This window comes from Schistocerca piceifrons, chromosome 8 (genome assembly GCF_021461385.2).
Source record: "Schistocerca piceifrons isolate TAMUIC-IGC-003096 chromosome 8, iqSchPice1.1, whole genome shotgun sequence".
Lineage (NCBI taxonomy): Eukaryota > Metazoa > Arthropoda > Insecta > Orthoptera > Acrididae > Schistocerca > Schistocerca piceifrons.
In genome coordinates, this window is record NC_060145.1 from 60,045,072 (window position 1) to 60,070,714 (window position 25,643).

Below are 25,643 nucleotides of genomic sequence, written 5' to 3' on the forward strand. Positions count from 1 at the left end.
TGTGATGTGGGAATTCCATTTCAGATTGTCTTGTAAGTAAACAAAGCAATTTTGTTTCAGTGACACTTAATTTTTTGGTTTTCCAAAGAAATATTTGGTTTTAATGAATTTTTAATTTTGCTGTGTGTGGAATTGTGTAGTGGTGATTTTTTTTTTTTTAAGAGTTAATGAGTAGCTTATTCCTCACAAACCACTCTGAAATCTTCTCATTTGTGACTTCAGCATACAGCCTAAGAGCCTTTCTATTTCCACTTTCAATCAATACACTGGTCTCATCTGCAAATAGGACTGGTTTGGAGTGTCGAACATGTAGATGGAAACACAAAGTTATCTGTTATATGTAGTACCTAATAAAATGGTTCTTGCCCCGCCAAAAATATTTTCAAGTCGGAGCCTCTGGCTGAGATTCAAGACTCCTAAAGTAAACTTTATGTGAGCATCTAGAGTGTATGACTAGATTATGCAAAACATAATTTTCCTATATTTATTATAAATAATATCAAAGGAAAAGTCAAATAATGATTGCAGTAGCTATTTAGCACAGGAAATTTTATTGCAAGAACCCCTGCTCTCCCCCCAATAAAAGACGGGATTTTTTTTAATAAATATATTTATTTATAACATCTGGGTGGAGATGACAATTTTGTTGGTTTCTTTGGTATGACACTTTCATACAGTCCAATGTATCATGACATTAACACACATTTAAACAAGAAAAAATTAAAAAGAGTAAATATTAAAAATTAAAACTTAAATAATATTTCCTTTATAACAGTTAAATAGATTTCCTTATGGGTCAACAAATACAGACTAGAAAATATGCATTGAGCTGTCAGAAATACATCTCTCAATTTGTGTTCAGTTAGACATAAATTTTAGATGAAAATATACAGATTCAAGAGTGTGATGTAATAATTGTATAATATTCAATGACAGTTCATAACACTGTAGTACTTATGCTATTAAACCTGCAATAACACCAATATAACAATGAAAATGATCAGTTATTGATGTGTAAATGGATAGATAATCTTCCCACCAAGTGGTGGCAGGAAAACACACACATAAAAGTAGGTTATATTTATGCAAGCTTCCAGAGCCAGTGGCTCCTTCTTCCAGCAGAACGGTTGAAGTGGAAGGAAAAGGGGTGAAGGAAAGGACTTCCCTCTCATCCTGTCTGGTAAGTCTCCCCTGTCCTGTGGATCTAGGTGACTTTTCCAAAATCTATCCCTTTTCTTACACCTCTCCAGTCTGTTTGCTTCACTTCTTTTCCTTCCCCTTTCAAGCCTTGTACCAGAAGAAGGACCCACTGGTTCCGAAAGTTTGCATAAGTATAACCTTCTTTTATGTGTGTGTTTGCCTGCTGCTGCTTGATGAGTAGATTTTTGTCTACAGTAATGCTAAGTATGTCTGCATGATAAATGCAGTAGTATGGAATTAGTGACATGTTTGATCATCCAAGATTTGAAGGTATTCCCGGTTGATTTCCAGGTTGGGGACCAACAACAACATCAATATGTCGTATCCTCACATCTATCATGGCCATATTAGGTGTCATGAACTCACGTAAAGTGGATACACCATCACGTGGCATTCGGTCAAATGGATATCCCATGTTGCGCCGATCTGGGTACAAGCGATTGTGCAGACCACAGTAGCTATGAGCTGGAAGGCAGCTAGTATCTGCAGTGTCTGTATCAACTTGTTCCACCTGTTGACAATTTTTACAGAGATAAGGTTGCATCTTAAGTGCACTTAAAACTTAGTTTAGTTTCTCCCATCTATTGAACTGTAAAGAAGTAAACAAAAATATGGTTAGTTGAAAAATAGTAAGATCCCCTCGCAGACCAAAAGTATGCATATTACTGGTAACTGAAATACAATTCAGGTAACTTCACACGTTCCCCTATTGCAAACATCAGTGATATTAAGCACAAAAGTAATTCTGATTCTTCTGGTATGTTCTGTGAAGTTGAATAATTGATTTGGCAGGAATTTTTAGCATGAGACTTACTACTATGTTCTGGAAACTGTTAAAAGAACAGTTTAAATCGCAAGTTAACCAGGAAAGCTTCAACAGCATATTTTGCACAAAACAGACATCTGGCAAAAACTATGGGCAGTAACAGTGCTTTTACAATTACTAAATTGTGGAGATACTGTGATAGGACTCATAGACATAATTCCAAAACAAGAACTTGCAATTTTTCCAGATGAGAAGCATCTGGCAGTTCGGAATGCCTGGTCAAGCTCCATCTTTATCATTGATTCTTCATTCTAGATAACCAGATGTGGTTGTATGAGCCACTCTCATTTATTCACCCAATTAAGTATTGTCTAGAGACTACTGGCTGGTCCTATAAATGTTGCTGCTTGTGATATAGTTACCAATTTTAGAATAAAGTTGTGTACAGGATTCTGCCCCACAGTATTTGACAAATGGACTAACAGAACCATGTGTACTCTGTTGCAGTTAAACTTATTCATGAAGTCATCCAAAGAGCAAAACTTCCAAAGTCTTTTTAGGGCTCAAATAAAAATAATGGCAATAGTTTTACTCACAATATAGTAGAGATGCTGGGCGCCAATGGACACACAAAGAGACTGAGAACTTCCCGTGGAGGTGTGTTCTATCTATGCAACTAAATGAAAGGCAGTTTGTTTTTTGCCATGTGTGTTTTGCTTCTTTTATTTGTGAAGCATCTTCAGTGGTCTACAATACCTGTTTCTTTTTATACATACAATAAATGTATTATGTAGTGGTTACAATAACAAACTGCCTTTCATTTGGCTGGATAGACGGATCACACCTCCATGAATTTTGAAGCAACTAAGGAATGATGGAAAACAAAGAAATGACAAGACTGAGAACATTGATAAGAATTCAATGTTCAGAGCTAATTAATACAGAAAACACACTTAACTGGCAACATTGTCCTAGCTGACTATGTTGTACTGGTACTGCAGCTGGGCTGGACAGTACTAGTGGAAGTGAAGAAATATCTCAGGTTTATTCCTGGACCTAACAAAAGCTTTTGATGTGATTGAGTCTTCTGTGCTCCTTAGGAAGCTTGAACAGTATGGTGTAAGAGGTGTGCCAAATCAGTGGATTACATCATATTTGGGATATTGTTCTCAGGTTATTGAAAATAAGTACATGGAAGGAAATGAACTCCAGGTACACCTTTCAGAACCATCTGGAGTAAGTCATGGTGTTTCACAGGGCTCTATTTTAGGTCCCATTCTTTTTTTGGTATACATTAATGATTTCCCATCACACGTTAGGGATTCTGAACCTGTACTGTTTGCAGATGACACTAGTCTATTGACTGAAGGACATAAAGAAGAAAATCTCACTGCATCTGCAAAAGATATTACATTAGAAGTGTCTGAATAGTTTACCAGAGACAGGCTAATAGTTAATTCCCAAAAAACGGTACTCATGAATTTCCACACAGATCAAAATAAAAATGTGGCACAACCCATAATATGTATAGATAACCAAATCATTAGTGCTGTCAATGAAACTAAATTTCTTGTGTTTCATATCCAGGAAAATCTTAAACGGGGCACTCATATCACGTACCTCAATTCAAAACTAACAAAAATGAGCTATGTAGTAAGAATTCTCTGCAACACTACTAGTGTTGTGAAATGATTAGGGCTGTATACTTTGCTCAAGTACATTCAATAATGAATTTCAGACAGTGACATATATGTTAATCATTGTAACACTGAAAAGTCTGTGACAGCCTACCTTCTGAAAACTGCTACTATTCAATCTCACAGTATCTCATGCAACAAAAATGTAATTTGTATCTTTACTTGTAGAAATAAGTTAAAAATATACAGTATTTAAAAAAATTGTGATCATTAATTGTATAGATTCCATTTGTTATAAAAATTTAAATAATGTATGTTTGATGTTCGAAAAACCAATAGATAAAAAGGTTTTCTGTCCAATATCCTGTGCACAATATATGCACTGAAAAAGAGATTTATATGGACAAATAAATAAATAAATAAAGAGGGCAGGTTGTGAGTCACCCCTCCTCAACAAATAAGAGAATCATCCACAAATGGCATGGTTACATGTTGGCTTCCTGGACACGCCCTGTTTTAATCTGACAGAAATCTCAAAACAGTGTACATACAGCTGCAGAGTGAAAGTTCACTCTAGAAACAATCCCTAGGTGGTAAGTAAGCCATTAGTCTGCAATTTCCTTTCCTTCAGGAGTGCTAGTCCATCAAATTTAAGAAGGTGAGTTTCTTTGGTATATGGAAAGTAGGAGAGAGGTACAAAGTTGCAAGGATGGGTCTAGAGTGATGACCATAATGGTTTGTTGTCAAGAGAATTGTCCACAAAAGGCAACAAGAGAATTGTCCATGAAAGGCATGAAAGGTTTGAAGCCATGCGCACAGTTTTAATCTGCTAGGCAGTTTCAGTTTACAACTTGTTACTGATTTCACGCAATATAGTATAAACTTCACAACTAGCTTCATATTAAAGCTGAATCTGAGACGACTATAAATATGTTTAAAAGTATTTAAATCCTGCTGTTCTTCATCATTAATCAGAATGTTATTAATTTGTAGGATGCAGTTCAGTTTTAGCAAATCTTGCAATAATGTGTCTATCAGCAGTGAATGGGGTTTTGGATGACTTTTCTATTACTCTCCCAATTTTCTAAATCTCACTAGTCCTTTTCCTTCATCCCTCTTCTTTCCCCTTCAATGCCCCTGCTGGGGGAAGGAGCTGCCAGTCCCGAAAGCTTGCACATTTCCTTAACTTTTTTGTGTGTGTTTTCTTCTGCTGCCACTTGGTGAGTAGATTTGTTATCTATTCAGTTATATTTTCAAACATTACTGTAATGAGACAATTTGTACATCACAGCTGCTTCAAGAGGCTTCAGGACTGCATTGGTCTTACATCATTTCTACTTTGTACACATGTTGAAGAAGAGGATACCAACCACATATGCTTCAACTGTATTAGTTGGCTTGATTCCACAAATAGACTATTGCAATATCTCCCAAAATTGAATTGCACACTACAGCTTCAAAAATGTTATTATTATCAGAGATGAGCTACCAAGATTTACACACTTACTGCACATACTTCTAATAATCTTGGATACACCTTTAATATGAAGCAACCGGTGTAGAACATAAAATATTGTATTATTTAATTGGCTAGATAAAAAATCTACTCATCAAGTGGCAGCAGAACAAACACATAAAAGACAGTTGTAGTTGGCAAGCTTTTGGAGCCAGTGGCTCCTTCTTCAGGCAAAAGGGTTGAAGGGGAAGGGAGAGGGGTGAAGGAAAAGGACTGGAGAGGTCTAGGAAAAGTGGTAGATTTTGGTAAAGTCACCCAGAACTGTGAGTTAGGGGAGACTTACCGTGGGGGTGTTGTATGAAATTAGTATCAAGTTATAGACCATTTATTGACTACAGTGTACTAATAGTTATCAGTGCATAGTGCTGGATGTAAGAAACCTTCTCAGTTGCCCATTTAAAATTATTCAATTATCTAGATTCAAGGTTAGAATTTCCCCATTAAATACATTGCAAGTAACAGTGTTCATTGTAAATCTGCATCATAAGTAATACTTACTGTAAACTGATCTTGAGACAAAGCAGGTTTGGCTCCTACCATCCTACTTTGTCTTTTATACTTGAAAACTTGATCTAGAAGGCATACAAAAAAATCTAGAGAGTTAATATATAGATTAAGAAAAGTAGATTATCTCTAAACTGTATACCAATTTTTGCTCATTTCAAAGACATGTATGTTTTACCTCAAACCTAATTAATTCAGGAGACATAATTAATTAAAGATTTCAACCAGCTCAGACTTTCAGCTCATATAGTAACCAAACAACTATAAAATTCTGGAAAATGTTTACGTACTTTTGATAGGACTACTAATGTATATGAAATTCTACAAAAATTCCATAATGCTAAATTTTTAACTTCTTTTGATGTCACCTTTGGGTACCAGAATTTTAGTCTGGCTATGGAAACTAAATCTTGTGCTGCTTTCCTACATGAAGGTAGGTGTTATCATTACTGTGTGATGCCTTTTGGATTGAATGTACGTGTGTGTGTATTCATCAGGGCCATGGATCAGGTGCCAGGTAATGAATTACTAAATAGAATAAATGTTTACGTAGATGACATACTATTGCAAATTCAAGCTGGTTTTAACATTGTAGCTTAATGGATGAAGTTTCACAGGATATTCAAAAAGGAGGCATGAAATTAAATGTTACCAAATCAGAGTTGGTTAAAAAGGAGATTGCATTTTTGGGACATATGATAAATGAAAAGGGGATTTATCCAGGCCACAAGAAATTAAAGGCTGTAGAAGATTTTCCACCTCCTAGGAAAAAAGAAAAAGAATTGAAAGCCATGTTGACCTTGTTTGGCTTCTACCATAAGTTTGTGGGTGATCAATCATTTAATAACCCATGTTTACGGAATTTATTAAAGAAAGATGTAGACTGGTGCTGGGCACATGAATGAATGGAAGCTTTTCAAAAATTAAAAGAGGAATAGGTTAATAGTAAAATTCTGTATCATCCAGACTTTTATTTGCCATTCTGTATGAGTACTGATGCTAGTTACTGTGGGCAGAGAATAGAAGTGAAAATAGGACCACAGCCTTTGCCAGTCAAACATTGCTTTCTCATGAGAAAAATTATGAGTTTCTGCCAAATTTGTCCCATGGCTCATTAGTCAAGACCAGAAAGACCTTTGCCTTACAATCTGTGAAAATCTTTTGGACTGTACAAATGAGAATGTGATGTTCCTTCAGAGAATCATAACTGGTGATGAGATGTGGATCTATGGTTACGATGTTGAGACCAACATTCAGTCTACACAATGGGATGGGGAAGGTTCTCCAAGACCAAACAAATCTCCTCTGGTCAGGTCAAATGTCAAACCCACACTGATAGTTTTCTATGTCTTTGAAGGATTAGTTCATTATGAATTCATTCCACTGGAACAAACTGTTAATGGATGGTAATAACGCGATGTGTTGTGATGCCTGTGAGAAAATGTGAGGAGGAAATGGCCTGAAATGTGCCGAGACTATTCATGGCTCTTGTGTCACAATAACCCCCCTGCACAATCACTCTCATTGGTGCATGACATTTGCACAAAAAACAAAATCACTTTGAACCCTCATCCTCTGTATTCTCCAGACCTCACCCCTCTGGACTTTTTTTACTTCCAAAGTTGTAACAAGGCGGTCCAGTTTTCAGCCATTCTGCACATCCCCCTCCACTAGCCACTGGCAGCCAATAATATTCATTCTCTTTCTGAGTGGCTAGCAGAGAGTTACAGTCAGAGAGCGAGAATCTCACTCCTATATGCTGCACTGATCCCGTACTTTGCGACAACCGAATTATTCATTCAACTTTTCGTTTTTCCTTTCCTGCAGCAGTATAGCTGTAAATAGCTGTAAATATTTAAGCACGATTAAAAAAAAAAAAGGCAGGATGACAGCAATAAATGTGATGTGCTTCACAAGAAGGCGAAGAGGATTATTTACTGCATTTATAACTTTTTCGTATATGAATTTGAAAGCAGCTTTCCTACTGCTGACATTTGAAAGCACAAGAACGGGCTCCAAAACCATGTCATGTTGGCAACAGAACTGTAAAGAGAACTGTAAATGAAAGTGTCAGACCTTTAGGAACCATAGAAAAAGTTGGTTTTGTATCACCTGGAAAACAGAAATCGCAAGGAACCTGTAACATCATTTTAACAACAATGTTTTAAAGTGCTCCATGTGAATGATGAATTCCTGACATCACAAAAATGTGTTACAGTTATGCAGACTTCAATGGTAAGTGCTTTGTCAGTATAAAGAATTTTAAAATACGTTGGTACCATATATGTTAAGAAGAGAGTTTTTAGTTCAAAGAACTGGCATAGGTGCAGCATGAACTATATCCCATATAAAGATTCATTATATGTCAGAAGGAGGTAGTTCAACAGTGTATTACCTTGACAAAACATGGGCCAGTTAGAATCATTCCAGGAAGATATGCTGGAAAATGAGTGACGGAACTTGCAGTTTTAAAGTTCTCATAGGAATAGGTCCTCGGATAAGTATTCTGTATGTCGACTCTTCTTCTGCTTTTGTTTCCGAGAATAAATTTGTATTTATGTGTAAGAAAAACAGCAGTGACTACTATTTGGAAATGAACACTGTCAGTTTCATGACGTGATTCACAGTCCTTGTCATACCTTGCTTTGAAATCGGTCATTGCCAGTTATAATTCAACTGTTATAGAGAAAACACCAAGTGCAAACACCAGGAAAGCAAATATTTTTCCCCAGCTTAAAGATAAAAATATTAATCACAGTATAATCCAGACTCATGCCAATCTCCTGCTGCTCGTTAATTTATACAAGTCATGTGACAGAACGTACAAACTTGACTTCCTTGCACATGAATGGGGTCACACAGTTTTGCATTTACCCACATGTCACTATCAGTGTAGCCCCATGCAATTAATTTGGGCAAACGGTTTTAAGGCTGTGTGGGAGAAAAAAAACAAAACATTCAAGATAATATCGCTTGTGCATGAGGCAACAGACAACATTCCACCTGCAGAGTGGGCACAATCTGTGTGGCATGCTGAAAAGCTTCAGAAAGAAGAACTTGACAGGGAAGTGATGATAGACATAAGCCTTGAACCTATCATCATAAATTTCCAATCAGATTGTTCGCAAACAGACTTAAATAGAAGTGACAATGGAATTATGATGCAGACTTTGGAACAAAGTAATAAATTTCTTACTTTTAAAGACTCATGGTTTAAAAACGTGTTTGTCAAGATATTGGCTGCATACATAATAATAACAACTTCCAGCGCTTTTTGATTAGAACTTCGTTTCTTTTTAATTATGCTGGCTGTTATGTTCAACATGTTGCCCAAGGAGAAGTTAAGTTTCTCCTACCATGTTGTATGCTACATTTTTACATGTAAACCTCTGTCATTTTCAAGGCACGAACTGGATAAGGCCCTATAATGACAGTAATTGTTAGCTGTCGAGATATCGGTGATTTTTGATGTTATCGGTCAACGTTATCGGTCAGCATTCCCTGGAGTTATTCGCAGATGATGGTTAATTTTTTGCTTGTTCAGTGGATTATAAATGCGGTTTGTTACTGTAATGTCAAACATGTTAGTTTACACTCATAATGCCTGTTAACAGTGAAAAATATGACAACTTACTGAACATTTTTGTGATAGTCTTTCACATTAGTTTTTTCTACCACTAATTCATTTTTACAAGCAGTGATTGACGTAACTGTAGTCAAACACATCCACACACACACACCTTACACATTTTTTAAAATTCTATTGAGTAGAAGCAGTTGTCAAGCAAATATAATGATTTCAGTTTGTGCTTGAAGTTAATTTTGTTGTGTATTAAATTTTTACTTACAATGCAGTTCAAATGACAATAAATGATAATTATTGCAAGTAGTTTCAATGACCTTATGTCTACATCATACTCTGCAAGCCACCTAATGGTGTGTGGTGGAGAGTACTTATTATTAGACAATTTTCATTTTGAGAGAAATTGTACTTCACGTCTTCACAAAGCTGTGTTACCTGGAGCAGTGGATGCAATGTCATCGAGACGTGAATTAATATTTCTCTCATGACGATTGATTGAAATTGGCTTTAGTATTTATTATTCCCCTCACAGATTTTAACGTATAACACAATGTACTGTAGGCATACAAGCCTGACTGTTTTCCACAGCAGCGCAGTTCGGCAACATGGGCTTTGTTTACCTGCTCTCTGCTGCTGCACATGAGCAAATCTCATCCCCCCCCCCGCTCCCAATCTGCTCCACCTCTATGCGTGGAAGCACCATCTTAGGTGACAGTGGTTGCAGAGACTTTTTTTGCAGAATTGTGCCGCTCCAGAAGTATCAGCCAATATAGATTAAAATGGGACACCCTGTGCCCTGTGTATCAGCATTACTTACAGTCCTTGTCAAAAGAGGCAAATGTCAAGAGTCATGTTGGCGATGTATTTTGTTAATTTTCTGAAAACTTCTAATTATTTTTAAAGTCCTCTATGATAGAGGTTAGTTCACAAAAATTATTTCAGTTATCATCATGCATACTGATTTTTGAAAACTTTATTCAAATATGGAACAAAATTATGGGTTTACTTTGACTAACAAAGAGTCAGTATGCATAAATGATCAGAATTATCACTTCTACCAACACAATGAATATTGCTTACTTTATATGAAAATATCTTCAATTTTTTAAAAGGAAGAACTGTATTACTTTGGTATTATTATTGTCATGCTCAGTATTGATTCTGTTTGCTTGTATGTTAGTTATAATTATTTTACATTAGGAAAAAATTTAAATAAATTTTATGAGGGTGCAGGAAAAAGTTTCAGTGATAAAGTTCTTATACTACTGTCAGGGAACAACCACAACCATCTGTTTTTGCCAATATGAGTGATAAATTATTTTGGTGGGCAGTTGTCGTTACATGTTACTCAGTTATTTTTTAAAGCCCTCCCCTTCCAATTAGTTACTCTATTGTCCTACCACTGCGTCTATCCTTCCTTTCTCTTTTGGATGACAGTGGACTTAGGCTAACCCTCTCCAGCATTACCATATCTTTATCTTTCCATCCATCAAAACATGAGTCGTCACACTTCTCTTGTAGCAGTATCCAGCCAATACTCCATGATCTGGTACCATGTAAATGTTACAATAATACATTTTGATAAAAGAATTTTGTCTGGTGATTGTATAATCCTGCGTATGCATATTCTACATGAAACTCTCAAAAAATCTTATGAAAATGCTGGTATTTTGTGTACAGACATTCATAGGTAGCACACTGTGCCTAGTACATGTCCACTGTGGCACTCGGGAACCAAAGCACAGTTGCGACACCTGTGGATGGGCTTATGAGAGGCTGAAACCAGTCACGATAATAAAAGAAATTTACAGTTGAAATGGATTTTCAACCTGTAGATTCAAAATAGGGTCAATGGGCCTTTTTCTTTCTTTGCAAAGAATAATAATAACTGAAAATTTCTATGTTATGTCTACAAAGATAATGTGAAAACAGGCAAAGATAAAGGGTCTGAGTTATATAAGTTTACAAATTGCATGACACAAAGCTGAGCTTACTGACACTGTGCAGAGGATGATTTGAGACTAAGATTTGAATTAAAGGAACATTTGAGTCCTGAGGGTAAAATAGGGAAAGCTTCCAAACCATCCAACAGTTTATACGATTATTATTGAAAAAAAAAAAGCTAATAAAAGGTTTATATGTGTATTTATGCTTGCGTTGATATGTGTAAGTTAAATTTTGTGAATTTACGATTTCTTTTTATAAGAAACTGATTAGGGTTATTTTGCATTTATTTCATGTGACCACGAGTTAATACTGTGATAAGTGCAAAAAAGGTGAAGTGGTGGAAAATGGACAGTAAAAAGTGGCTCTCATGGTGACGTAAAATTTTTTTCTCGTATTGAAGAAGTTAATCCTGTTTGTTAATAATTTCAATCTCATTAATGACCACTGGTTGATAATAAGTTAAGATATACAGTAATTTGAATTTTGTAATTCTTTCAAATTTCATTTTTACTAAATTTTGATAATATTCAACAAAAAGAAAGATTGACTTCTGTAATTTTTTTCTATTTTTGTATTAAAATGTAAATAGATGACCAGCGCATTCAGAAACTTACTTAAAATTATTGAAATTTGTGCCTTTATACACCTAACTACAATAGCTACATATTATACTAGTTTTTTTTCTTTTCTTGCTGTTATTCTTCCCAAAAATTTTGATGATAGAATCAGTTATCTGAGCACACATTACATGAATTTACAAACTAATGTAAATTAATTACCCTAAGAAATCTATTTATTCAGATTATGCAATTCAGTGTTCTGAATGTTCTTTATTATTTAGTTTTGCTGGAAATGATGTATTTCAAAGTTTTGATCTAGAAGACAACCATAAGAATCTAGTATGCTGATAAATAGATCCAGAAAGGTACGTTATCTCTAAACTTTAGACCAATTTTTGCTCATTTCAAAGACAAGTTTATTTAGCTCAAACCTGATTAAATCATGTGATATAATTAATTAAAGATTTCAGCCACCTCATACTTTCAGCACATATTGGAGCCAAACCAAAATAAATTTCTGGAATTTGTTAATATACCATTGATGGGCTAAATTTTCTAAACCCAATGACACAAATAACAAATATGTAATTGCCATAATTAAGAACTGTCTAATTTTTAATGTCCAAATTTTAATAATCAATATGGATGCCCTACCTAAAAGTCAGGAATTCCCATAGTGTGAGCATAAATTGGTTCTGTATGTTTTAATAGATACTGCTGATATTTGTAATTTGATAAACAAAGTCTGACAGCAAGTATTAAATCTATTTATGAAGCAATAATTTGAACTAGGGCAATTTCAAATAATAAAAAAATAACCTAAATCACATAATATTCTAGTATGTATCTACATAAGGACAAAATGTGCACAGTTCCATAGTTATGTTCCTATTTTTTCTTGGAGTTAAGTCCTGGTCAGTATGTAACTTGCTCCAGGCTTTCAGTAATCTCTACTCTGTGTGCTCTAGTATTATTGTTTGAACTAGGCTTGGGATTATTCAAGGTACGAGCACTGGCTATCAGAATCAGTGACAGACATAATATGTAATATCTGTAGACATGCCACTGCACTTTAATGAACTATTATTGTCATCGTTCCGTGTGCCCTGTAGATAATTTGTTGATCTACTACAGGAAAACGTACTTCATGTGCCAGTTAATTCATGATTCTCTTCCTTTTGGCAGAATATAATTTAAAGTTATCCATCAAATATAAGTACAAGGAGACCTGCATAATCATTTTTGATCTGTAATGAGGCCTGGTCTTTAGCAATGGGAATTGAACTCTGTAAATAAATATGCAAAGTGATTTCACGTGAACATTTGAAAATAACTACTGGATTTCTCTATTTATTTATAAAGAGATACAGTCCTATCATAAACATTTTCAGCTAAAGGATCAGTGGCACAACTACCAAGAGGCTATGTTAATCTCCAGGTAGGTTCATCTTGTCTCCTCGTATCCTTACAGCTTCTGTTGTTGCTTATGTAGGAACCTATTTTCTTTGAAACAATTGATGTAATCATGTAAATGGGAAGGTATCAGTAGAACATAAAATCATCATCATCATCATCATCATCACCATTTAAGACTGATTATGCCTTTCAGCGTTCAGTCTGGAGCATAGCCCCCCTTATACAGTTCCTCCATGATCCCCTATGCAGTGCTAACATTGGTGCCTCTTCTGATGTTAAACCTATTACTTCAAAATCATTCTTAACTGAATCCAGGTACCTTCTCCTCAGTCTGCCCTGACTCCTCCTACCCTCTACTGCTGAATCCATGAGTCTCTTGGGTAACCTTGCTTCTCCCATGCGTGTAACATGACCCCACCATCTAAGCCTGTTCGCCCTGACTGCTACATCTATACAGTTCATTCCCAGTTTTTCTTTGATTTCCTCATTGTGGACACCCTCCTGCCATTGTTCCCATCTACTAGTACCTGCAATCATCCTAGCTACTTTCATATCCGTAACCTTAACCTTGTTGATAAGGTAACCTGAATCCACCCAGCTTTCACTCCCATACAACAAAGTTGGTCAAAAGATTGAACGGTGCACAGATAACTTAGTCTTGGTACTGACTTCGTTCTTGCAGAAGAGAGTAGATCGTAGCTGAGCACTCACTGCATTAGCTTTGCTACACCTCGCTTCCAGTTCTTTCACTATGTTGCCATCCTGTGAGAATATGCATCCTAAGTACTTGAAACCGTCCACCTGTTCTAACTTTGTTCCTCCTATTTGGCACTCAATCCGTTTATATTTCTTTCCCACTGACATTACTTTCGTTTCGGAGATGCTAATCTTCATACCATAGTCCTTACATTTCTGATCTAGCTCTGAAATATTACTTTGCAAACTTTCAATCGAATCTGCCATCACAACTAAGTCATCCGCATATGCAAGACTGCTTATTTTGTGTTCACATATCTTAATCTCACCCAGCCAGTCTATTGTTTTCAACATATGATCCATAAATAATATGAACAACAGTGGAGACAGGTTGCAGCCTTGTCTTACCCCTGAAACTACTCTGAACCATGAACTCAATTTACCGTCAACTCTAACTGCTGCCTGACTATCCATGTAAAGACCTTTAATTGCTTGCAAAAGTTTGCCTCCTATTCCATAATCTTGTAGAACAGACAGTAACTTCCTCCTAGGAACCTGGTCATATGCCTTTTCTAGATCTATAAAGCATAGATACAATTCCCTGTTCCACTCATAACACTTCTCCATTATTTGCCGTAAGCTAAAGATCTGGTCCTGACAACCTCTAAGAGGCCTAAACCCACACTGATTTTCATCCAATTGGTCCTCAACTAATACTCGCACTTTCCTTTCAACAATACCTGAGAAGATTTTACCCACAACGCTGATTAAAGAGATACCTCTATAGTTGTTACAATCTTTTCTGTTTCCATGTTTAAAGATTGGTGTGATTACTGCTTTTGTCCAGTCTGATGGAACCTGTCCCGACTCCCAGGCCATTTCAATTATCCTGTGTAGCCATTTAAGACCTGACATTCCACTGTATTTGATGAGTTCCGACTTAATTTCATCCACCCCAGCCGCTTTATTGCACTGCAATCTATTGACCATTTTTTCCACTTCCTCAAATGCGATCCTATTTCCATCATCATTCCTATCCCATTCTACCTCGAAATCTGAAACATTACTGATCGCATTTTCACCTACATTGAGCAACTCTTCAAAATATTCCCTCCATCTGCCCAAGGCATCCACAAGATTCACCAGCAGTTTTCCTGACCTGTCCAAAATACTTGTCATTTCCTTCTTACCTCCCTTTCGAAGACTGCTAATTACACTCCAGAATGGTTTTCCAGCAGCTTGACCCATAGTCTCCAACCTGTTTCCAAAGTCTTCCTACGATTTCTACTTGGATGCTGCAATTATCTGTTTGGCTTTGTTTCTTTCTTCAACATAACTTTCTCTGTCTACCTGGGTTCTGGTTTGTAGCCATTTTTGATACGCCTTCTTTTTCCTTTTACAGGCTGCCTTGACTGTATCATTCCACCAAGCTGTTTGCTTCATCCTACTTTTACACACTACTGTTCCAAGACATTCTTTAGCCACTTCTAGTACTGTGTCCCTGTACCTTGTCCATTCCTTTTCCAATGACTGTAATTGACTACATTCAACTAACTGGTACCTTTCTGAGATCGCTGTTATGTACTTGTGCCTGATTTCCTTATCCTGAAGTTTCTCCACTCTTATCCTCCTACAAATGGACCTGACCTCCTGCACTTTCGGCCTCACAATCCCAATTTCACTGCAGATTAAATAATGATCAGTGTCATCAAAGAATCCCCTGAATACACGTGTGTCCCTCACAGCCTTCCTGAATTCCTGATCTGTTATTATATAGTCAATGACAGATCTGGTTCCCCTGCCTTCCCAAGTATACCAGTGAATGTTCTTATGTTTAAAAAAGGAGTTTGTGATTACTAAGCCCATACTGGCACAGAAATCCAAGAGTTGTTTCCCGTTCCTGTTGGCCTCCATATCCTCTCCAAATTTACCCATAACGTTTTCTTACCGTTCTGTTCGATTTCCAATCCTGGCGTTAAAAAAACAGGAAATATTTAATATAACTGAGATAGCAGCAACTTTTCTTTTAATTCTTTATGGAACATTTAGCTGGCAAAAGGACCAACAGTATTCAACAGAAAACTAATAGATTATTGTTAATACAGTCTACAGGTTAGCTTTCAATGAGTTGCTTGTCTTGTGTTAACATATATATTAACTCATTCCACATCCCTAATGGAAGTTTTCCTTTTCCATGGGATCTACATAACAAAATGAATGAATGAATTATTGAAAGTTAGTACACAATGGTTCTTATAAAGCTCCTTGAAAATCAGCAGTTATCATCCATACAAAGGTTGCCAAGAGTACATTTTTATATAAGCTCTTCCATCAGTTGTGGAGGGCTCTGGCATTTCTGCTCTATGCTCCATCGGCTGAAGCTCTAACTCTGCACAGGAAATCAGCAACTAGCATTCCATGACGATTATTTGAGTGGCCTCCTTAGCCAAAACTAGAACCTTTTCAGTTCCCTTAACACTGCATTATTCCTTTATCCAGAAAAGGCTAATTTCATGTTGACTTTTGTGTAATAATGATAGCAGCTTCTTTACATTATGTACAATGGAGTGATTACTTCTGCTGTATGAAAGCTTCCGGAGTGTAAACTCTGATCAGAAATCCAATAACATGATCATCAGTTCTTCTGCATGTTAGTAAGTCTATTGAGGTCCTGTAGGATGTTTGTTGTCAGCAAGCACCCTCACATCAATGCATCTGTCTTTGCTTAGTGGGGCACTGGGGCCTGATACTTCTCAATTTAGAGAGATAGTTTGCTGGGACACCCTGAATATGTCTATCCCTAAAAATGAGGTTTAAGAAGATTTAGGCTGAAATACAGTTCACTGATAGCGTGCATTAAAAAGTGTAGCTTCTGGGCAGATGTGACTCTTGTGCTCTGACACAAGCTCATTGTGGTATTCATGTCATAGATGAAGTTGTGGTTCATTCATATCCATTTGCAAGGTGTTTACTGGTGTAGATTAGTATAGAGCTGGGATGGCCCAGAACTCTGCATGCATGCTGAGCTGTTGCAAGCATGTGGATCACTCTTGTGTGATTGAACATTTCCCCCAATACCAAGCCACACTTTCTGAGCAAGAAGACAGGTAAACTGCAGATGTGCCACATTAGATAGCAATGCAGTCACACAAGGAACATTGAACGGTTTGGCTTCTTATTTCGTATATCCCATCAACACAGATCACAAGGAAAACCAACGTTCACTGTTATTTAACTATTTTTGGTCTGCTTAAGACGTAATAAAAATTGTATCTGGCAAAAACTACCAGCACACGGGTGGACAGAGTTTTGCAGATTTTTGTCACTCAAATTTTTTGCCACTTAATTGTGACTTATTTCTTCTCATATACAAAAAAAAGTCTTTCATGCACACATGGTGACTGAAACATTGATATCACATCTGCAGCTTCATTATGGATCATGGAAACTCTTGTTGAGGTAGACTCCTGCACAATTTTAACATAAAACAGTTTGCTTTTTAACCAGAAATTACACTGCAGATATGTCAGTTCCTTCTGCGCAATGCACAGGGGCACTTTCAACTTAACAGGCAAATGGTCTCAAAAATAGCTCAAACACAGATGTGAGACTGGCAGTGTCCTGAAAAAATTTAGAAAAGCGTTCCCATAATGCTTTCAACACCACAATTAATTCTTCAAATACCACAGGGCATAAGATGATGGACAGCATTCTTTGCAAGTTATCCCTTACACAATGCCATTTCCTTTTTAAAGGCATCAACTTTCTCCACCAAATCAGAAATAAGTTGTTTCTTGCCTTGCAACATCTCATACAGATGGTTCAAGTGTGCTGTGGAGTGCACTAAAAATTAGAGGTGTGTAATTCATTTTGTATATCTTAATTTTGGTTCTGCTTTCAGAAATTTAACAGTAGCATGTCTTAAAATCGAAAAATCATTCCAGGCATTCCTCTTGACTTAACCAACACACTTCACAGTAATATATAATGTCTCCATACTCCTCATTCAATTCCATGAAAAACAGTTTAAACTAATGGTGTAATAATGTATGCAACTCCAGAAAATTTATTCTTCATCCCTCCAGTTTCATCATATGCTCTATACCTGTAAATTTAGCACAAATTGCTTCCTAGTGTACAAAACAATGAATCCTGCACAAACTATCAGTTCATCATTGTAATTTTGTGCTCTTCCATCATCAATTAAATATTTAAATTATTTATACACAGTGTTGTAATGCCATTTCATAGTAAATTTGCAGTGCCCATCAATTATGCTATTACATGATAGATATTCAGAATTCTCAGTTTTGTCTTTGATAAAGAACTACAATTCCCATTCATTTTTAAAGGCTTGCAGTTATAGGTCACTAGATTGTCTCTTTTTGTGCAAACAGCCATTGGGCCTTTGAGTTTCCTTTTAATCCAAGAACAAATAGCGAGTGATAAACAGTGCTGCCATTATGTTTCTACCAAAGTGAAGAAAGTTGTTCCAAGAAAATACTGAAATACTGGCATATCAAACGTCAGAAGAAACAGTGCCACATCACATTGAAAAATGGACTGTTGCACTGTAGCGAGTAGTTCTAAGAAAGACTGAGCGTAATTTGAGACAGACCTAGCAAATCTGAGTGGTGGCAAAACACACAGAGTCCTGGACTACATGCATGCAGCACATTGTGTACTCTTGAACTTTTGCAAGCTGTGGCCAACCATGGTGTGGAGTATAATGTAAAATAAATAAAGGGAACCAAAAGTACAGATTTGTGTAATGCAAATGAGACCCTAATGAATTATAGTATAACATTACACTGACCATCTTGTCTGCTCACCAGTCAACTTCCATTAACAAAAGTAATAAATTTACTAAGCATTTTCAGTTGTTCATGTCATACTGAATATTCCATTAAATTTTGGACATGCAACCATGCAAATTGTATATTCTGTACTAGTAGTAGAGATGGAATTTGTATGGCTGCATATCTGAAAATTAATGGAGTACATTTACTACTTTTTAGCGCTTTTAGGTGACAAATTTAATGTTAAAATTCCATCAGAACTTGACACTAAATTGACTAATATGTATGACTACTGTCTGGAACTTAAGTTCATATGGCATTACTTTCAAAGTGTGGATTTATGGAAACCATAAGCTAGTAAATATGACTACAGAAGATTTTCAACCAGAGATACTTAGCCAGTCTCTCTACAAGTTTGAAAATAATTTATGCAGTGCCTGGGCAATTTTATGTGAAACCTCAGCTAGCAAGTCACACAGTGTGTAAATACAACATCATTAATGTGTTACACCACAGTTACTTTGGGTTTAAGGCACTTTGGAAGTCCATTGTGAATGTGTTAAAAAGGTGCAGGGACAAGAATGAATAATTTGGAAACCATCTATTTGTTCTCCTATGGTCCACCTGATAATTTTTTGTTTTTATGATGAGTGATGATCAGAGAGCACTTGTAGCAGCTAGTTCACAAAGCCAGCAGGGCTTTGATGCATCCAGTGTTTCTTGGCAAAGAAAGGTAAGTGCACATTCTTCTTTTTCTGCACGTTAAGTATTAGGCTATTGCCTGGAAAAGTGCCCATCTCTCCTTTGTCCATCCCAAACTTCTTTGGCATGCTGGATTATAATTTCTGACTTTTTTACAAAAATATAATTGTGTAGGATCCTGCAACCAAAGACAGTTGACATACTGCATACGTACCTCACCATATTGTAAAAAACTATTATTTGTGAAACTATGTTTTGGCTCCAATGACAGTGGCCTTCTTCTGGGTCTGCTGGTGTGTTCTTGCTGTCCAGAGTTACTTAAATTTTTTCATGAGTGTTCACTGGATATGACATTATATCATAATTTTAAAAATCATTAATGATCGATTTCTAAAGGCAGGAGGAATGGGAACTTTGTAATATGTTACTCTCATGGAGAGAGTCATGTCTGTTGCTTCACACTGTGTGCCATGATTGGTAATCACTGGATAATGAGGTGTGGATTCCTGTTTTCCTCCAGCTGGACGCACCATACGCTAGCAGTTACTAGCTGGTAGCGCTCACGTATTGTGTTGTTGGTGCGGGCTGATGGGATCTCATGGCTGGCAGCCAGGGTGGGGCAAGCCTGACTCCATCCTCTCTATTCATGTTATTAGGGTGTTTTAGTATTTTAATGGCTTCTCTGCTGTGGCATATCACCATCCCCAGATAACTGACAAGTATGCAGGTTTCATTAAATTTTTATTTCCTTGCTGCAGTCTTTCTGGTGTTCAACCACTGCATATTTGTTGTACTGCACAAGTCAAATGTGATGTTTGTATTCCTGTACATGTGTTGCTACTGAGACCTCACCGATGTGTACTTCTCCGCACTCAAATTCCATATGCTTGCAGGGCACATAGCATCTACCCAGTCCTCTGTGGAGTGTAGCAAATCCTGGATCTTGTGGCTGCTGTGGAAGACAGGCTGGACCCCAACCTGGTTGAACATGTTTACCAATCTGGTAAGAGATATTCTTCATATATGATAAGCATGCTTCTCACTGCAGTTGTGAATGTCTTGCCTATTTCGACTTCTTTTGTTCATTGTCATGACTGAGTGTATCAATTTATGGTTATAACCACTGGCCAAGAAATTTGATCACAGTCTTTTGAGCTCAGGTATTATGTTTTCAGCTTCACTTAGGTGCTGCATGTGGATAGCCAGAAAACTGATGGCTGACATCTTCTGTGTTGGGTGGTGGTTGGATTGTGAGCAAGTGGGCCTGTCCATATGTCTAGCCTTCAGCTGAGTGGCACCATGCTGCTGCTATAGAACCTACTTGTGGGTTTGTGTAATCTGAGTGGCACCAAAGGGGTTGCTGGCCTGCAGGAGCCTAGGAGTTGGTCAAGGATTGCACCTTTTTAAATTGTTCAGCAAAGATAAAGAGGGTATTGTTGAACTTGGGGACCTTAGAAGGACACTTTGCTATTTGATTCTCTCACATGTCAATGTCGCAGCTGTAGGGGAAGGAATAGTCTATTCAAGAATCACAAGAGGAAGAGGTATACTTGGAAAAGGCTGAGCGATATGGGAAGATTTTAGTCATATTACATCATGGTCAGACAGAGATTCTGAAATCAAATACTGGATTGTTAGGTGCACCCAGGAGCAGATATAGACTCAGATCACAATATAGTAATGATGAAGAGGTGGCTGAAGTTTAGGACATTAATCAGGAAGGATCAATATGTAAAGAAGTGGGATACAGAAGTACTAAGGAATGACAAGATACGTTTAAAATTCTCTAAGGCTATAGATACAGCAGTACGGAATAGCTCAGTAGGTAGTATAGTTGAAGAGGAATGGACATCTCTAAAAAGGGCCATCACAGAAGTTGGAAAGAAAAATGTAGGTACAAAGAAGGTAACTGCGTAGAAACCATGGGTAACAGAAGAAATACTTCATTTGATTGATGAAAGGAGGAAGTAAAAAAATGTTCCAGGAGACTCAGAAATACAGAAATACATGTCGCTGAGGAATGAAATAAATAGGAAGTGCACAGAAGCTAAGATGAAGTGGCTGCAAAACAACCTTCCCTGGTAATAATAAGAGTACAACAGGAATTCTATTGCTAAATGCAGAGGAGTGAGTGGATAGGTGGAAAGAATACACCGAAAGCCTCTATGAGGGGGAAGATTTGTATGATGTAATAGAAGAGGAAACAGGAGTCAATTTAGAAGAGATAGGGGATCCAGTATTAGAATCAGAATTTAAAAGAGCTTTGGAGGACTTACGATCAAATAAGGCAGAAGGGATAGGTATCATTCCTTCAGAATTTCTAAAATCATTGGAAGAAGTGGCAACAAAATCTTTATTCATGTTGGTGTGTAGAATTTATGACTCTGGCGACATACCATCTGACTTTCAGAAAAATATCATCCACACAATTCCGAAGACTGCAAAAGCTGAGATGCGCAAGAATTATCGCACAATCAGCTTAACAGCTCTTGCATCCAAATTGGTGACAAGAATAGTATACAGAAGAATGGAAAAGAAAATTGAGGATGTGCTAGATGACGATCAGTTTGGCTTTAGAAAAGGTAAAGGCACGAGAGAGGCAATTCTGACATTGTGGTTGATAATAAAAGCAAGACTAAAGAGAAATCAAGCTACTTTCATGGGATTTGTCGACCTGGAAAAAGCGTTTGACAATGTAAAATCGTGCAAGATGTTGGAAATTCTGAAAAAATAGGGATAAGCTATAGTGAAAGATGGGTAATACACAATATGTGCAAGAGCCAAGAGTGGATGACCAAGAACAAAGTACTCAGATTAAAAAGGATGTAAGAGAGGGATGTAGTCTTTCCCCCCTACTGCTCAATCTGTACATCAAAGAAGGAATAATAGAAATAAAAGAAAGGTTCATGGAATTAAAATTCAAGGTGAAAGGATATCAATGATATGATTCACTGATGACATTGTTACCCTGAGTGAAAGTGGAGAAGAATTACATGATCTCCTGAACAGAATGACCAATATAATGAGTAAAGGATGTTGACTGAGAGTAAATAGAAGAAAGTCAAAAGTAACGAGAAGTAGCAGAAATGAGAACTGTGAGAAACTTAACATCAGGATTGATGGTCATGAAGTAGATGAAGTTGAGGAATTCAGCTACCTAGGCAGTAAAATAACCAATGATGGACAGGGTAAGGAGGACATCAAAAGCAGACTAGCAAAGGCAAAAAGGGCATTCCTGGCCAAGAGAAGTCTACTAGCATCAAACATAGGCCTTAAATTGAGGAAGAAATTTCTGAGAATGCACATCTGGAGTACAGCATTGTATGGTAATGAAACATGGACTATGGGAAAACAGGAACAAAAGAGAATTGAAGCACTTGAGATGTGGTGATACAGATGAATGTTGAAAATTAGGTGGACTGATAAGATAAGGAATGGGGAGGTTCTGCACAGAATCGGAGAGGAAAGGAATATATGGAAAAACACTGATAAAGAGAAAGGACATGATGATGGGACGTCTGTTAAGACATGAGGAAATGACTTCCATAGTACTAGAGGGAACTAATGAGGGCAGAACTGTAGAGGAAGACAGAGACTGGAATACATCCAGCAAATAAATGAGGACACAGGTTGCAAGTGCTACTCTGAGATGATGAGGTTGGCACAGAAGAGGAATTTGTTGTGGGCTGCATCAAACCAGTGAGAAGACTGGTGACAAATAAATACATAAATCCCTCTGACAATAAGTTCATTACAGATGGAGCACAAGCTTGGACTGAGAAAAGCTGGAGATGGCAACCAGTCTTGTCCTCTTCATGGGGATCGCCCGAGCATTACAGTAAGCAGACTAGGGAAAGCAAGAGAAATCTAAATCTGGATGCCAAGAAGAAGAATTTTTAGTCATCCTTCTGAATGTGAGCCCAATGCCTTACCAAGACTCTGCTCCACTCTGTAGGAAGTGATGGAAATGCAGTCTTAATATAAGCTAAGTTAGTGACTAAGCACCAAATATAGACCCATTACAGATTTAACCTACCTATCAGAGGCAGGAGCACACTGCACCCCCCCCCCCCCCCAAACACCACTTTCACTGAATAATGAGGATATAAATTGTTCTTGCAACATGTCCTTAGATTCTGTAATCCTTCTGGTCTCACCCTCTTACCTCAAACCCACCTCCATAACTGCACTATGACTTTAACCTCCACTAATCTTGCACTCACATGCTCTTCCCCATACCCACAGTTTCCCTCTCCTCTGTTCTATTTGCCACTCAAAATACACCCCTTAAGACTGTGGGATGTGCAAAACTGCCCCAGTTTGCAGCCAGAGTGAGCTCACTAGTGCCACCCTTCTATCCAGTGAATCTGCTGCCTCTCTCTCCCAGCTGCCAGCCACCCTTTCTGAATCCTCCGCTGTGTTCCTTGCCTCTTTTCCTCCCTTATCTTCTAAAGTTTCTGAACTTGTACATTGCCTTCTGACTCGTGTTGATGTTCACCTCCAAAAACCTTCTTTAGGCAGTCAACAGGCCCACTCATAGTACATAATGACTTAATATCATAACAGTCAAGTTCACTTCTTTCAGTCACTGCATTTATTGCTTTAAAACTATGGTGACAAAGTTGTACTGAGCACTCTTAACAGTTACAACATCAAAGGTCAGCACTTCACAAAACCTGAGTGGCTTTATACAGTTCTTTAAATGGTAGCACAGCTAATGTGGTAACATGATTGGGCAGGGAATACTGGCTTCTGACTTTCTGAAAACTGCGTGATGCTTATAGTTTCACTCCCAGGCAATGACTGACTTAGTATCTTTACATTTGAATAGTTCAGTGCTCACTGACTCACATAGTTTTATACATCCTGACAACTGGGCACTAACTGACTCACACACAATAATTGAATATTTTAACTGTCCAGTGGTCAGGATGTATAAATCTGTGTGATTCCTATTCACAGATGCATGAATTATAGAAAATTATAAAATGGTAAAATGTATGCTTATTACTTGCTTGATATTAACACAACAAACAGGAAAATTAAAAAGAGACAGAGATACAACAGGCATTTAAGTGAGTATGTTTAACTAGTAGCTGTATACTTAGACAATGGCAAAGTTATCAACACTGTTTTATGGGAATACAGTTTAAAGTGAAAGGGATTTCCCAAACTACAATGAAAATTTTTGAGAAAGTGAAATTTTCTAATTGGAATAATTAACATACAAACAAAATTATTTTTATGAGACAGAAAAATCAGAGGTACAAACTATGGTACTGAATTATGAAAATAAATAGATTTTAAGATTGAAACATTCCAGAACACAAAAAGTTTTAATACAAATAGCTTTTGAAAGACAAAGTTTTTGAAAAAAGTAAAATGTTTGTTAAAAAGAGGAGAATGGCAGCTTCTAAATGAGCCCTAACAATCTAGAAACAATGTTTTGCAACACTGATAACTTTTGTGCACTTGGTTTGCAATATGTAGTATATCACTAATATTTCTTTAAAGAAAATGTACATAAGAACCAAATGTACCCTTAACACCAGTAATTTAAAAATGATCATGTGAACAACAAATTTCAATGTAACAATGGAAAATCCAGGAAGGAATAGTGATAAAATAACGGTATAATGGAACTCACCACATAGCTGAGATGGTGAGTCACAGATAGGCACAATGAAAAGATGGTAATCAAGTTAGCATTTGGCCAAAAAGATAATATTTTGAATTAGACAACACACACACACACACACACACACACACACACACACACACACACACACACATGATCACTGTTCTGGCTGCCAAGGCCTCAGGGGCCAGAGACAGTGGTCTGCATATGTGGTTTGTATTTATGTTTGTGTGTGTGTGTGTGTGTGTGTGTGTGTGTGTGTGTGTGTGTAAGAGAGAGAGAGAGAGAGAGAGAGAGAGAGAGAGAGACTATGTTGTCTAATTCAGAAGGTCTTTTTGGCTGTAAGCTAACATGCTTGACTGTCTTTACTGTCAAATTTTAATGCAATCTTGCTTAAATAAGAAACTGGTTATTTCATGTAACTATTGTTATGTGTTAGTAACAAAACTGAGGTCAAAGAAGAGGAAAAGTAATACTGTCATGGGGAGTGGTATAAGAACAATTGTAATAGCCCCACCTTACTCCACCCTACACAGCTACTCGCTCCAAACTGTACTTCAGTGTCAGAACAATGTATTCAGCAGGCACTATGTAGCCAATCAGCTTCATGTGTTCAGATGCCTGTATGTGTATGTGTATGGGTACTCTTTGTCTCTGAAGAAGAATTCATTTGAAAGCT

At 37.1% G+C, this 25,643-nt stretch overlaps 1 protein-coding gene across 1 annotated transcript in view; it reads right to left on the minus strand.

Moving 5' to 3' along the window:
- Positions 1–1,236: 1,236 nt before the first annotated feature.
- Positions 1,237–25,643, minus strand: part of LOC124712074 (phenoloxidase 2-like) — a 229,089-nt gene continuing 204,682 nt past the window's right edge. Inside the window, exon 14 of the mRNA XM_047242369.1 lies at positions 1,237–1,711. Within this exon, the coding sequence (XP_047098325.1) occupies positions 1,454–1,711 (258 nt within the window). The 3' untranslated portion in view covers positions 1,237–1,453. The remainder of the gene's footprint in view (positions 1,712–25,643) is intronic.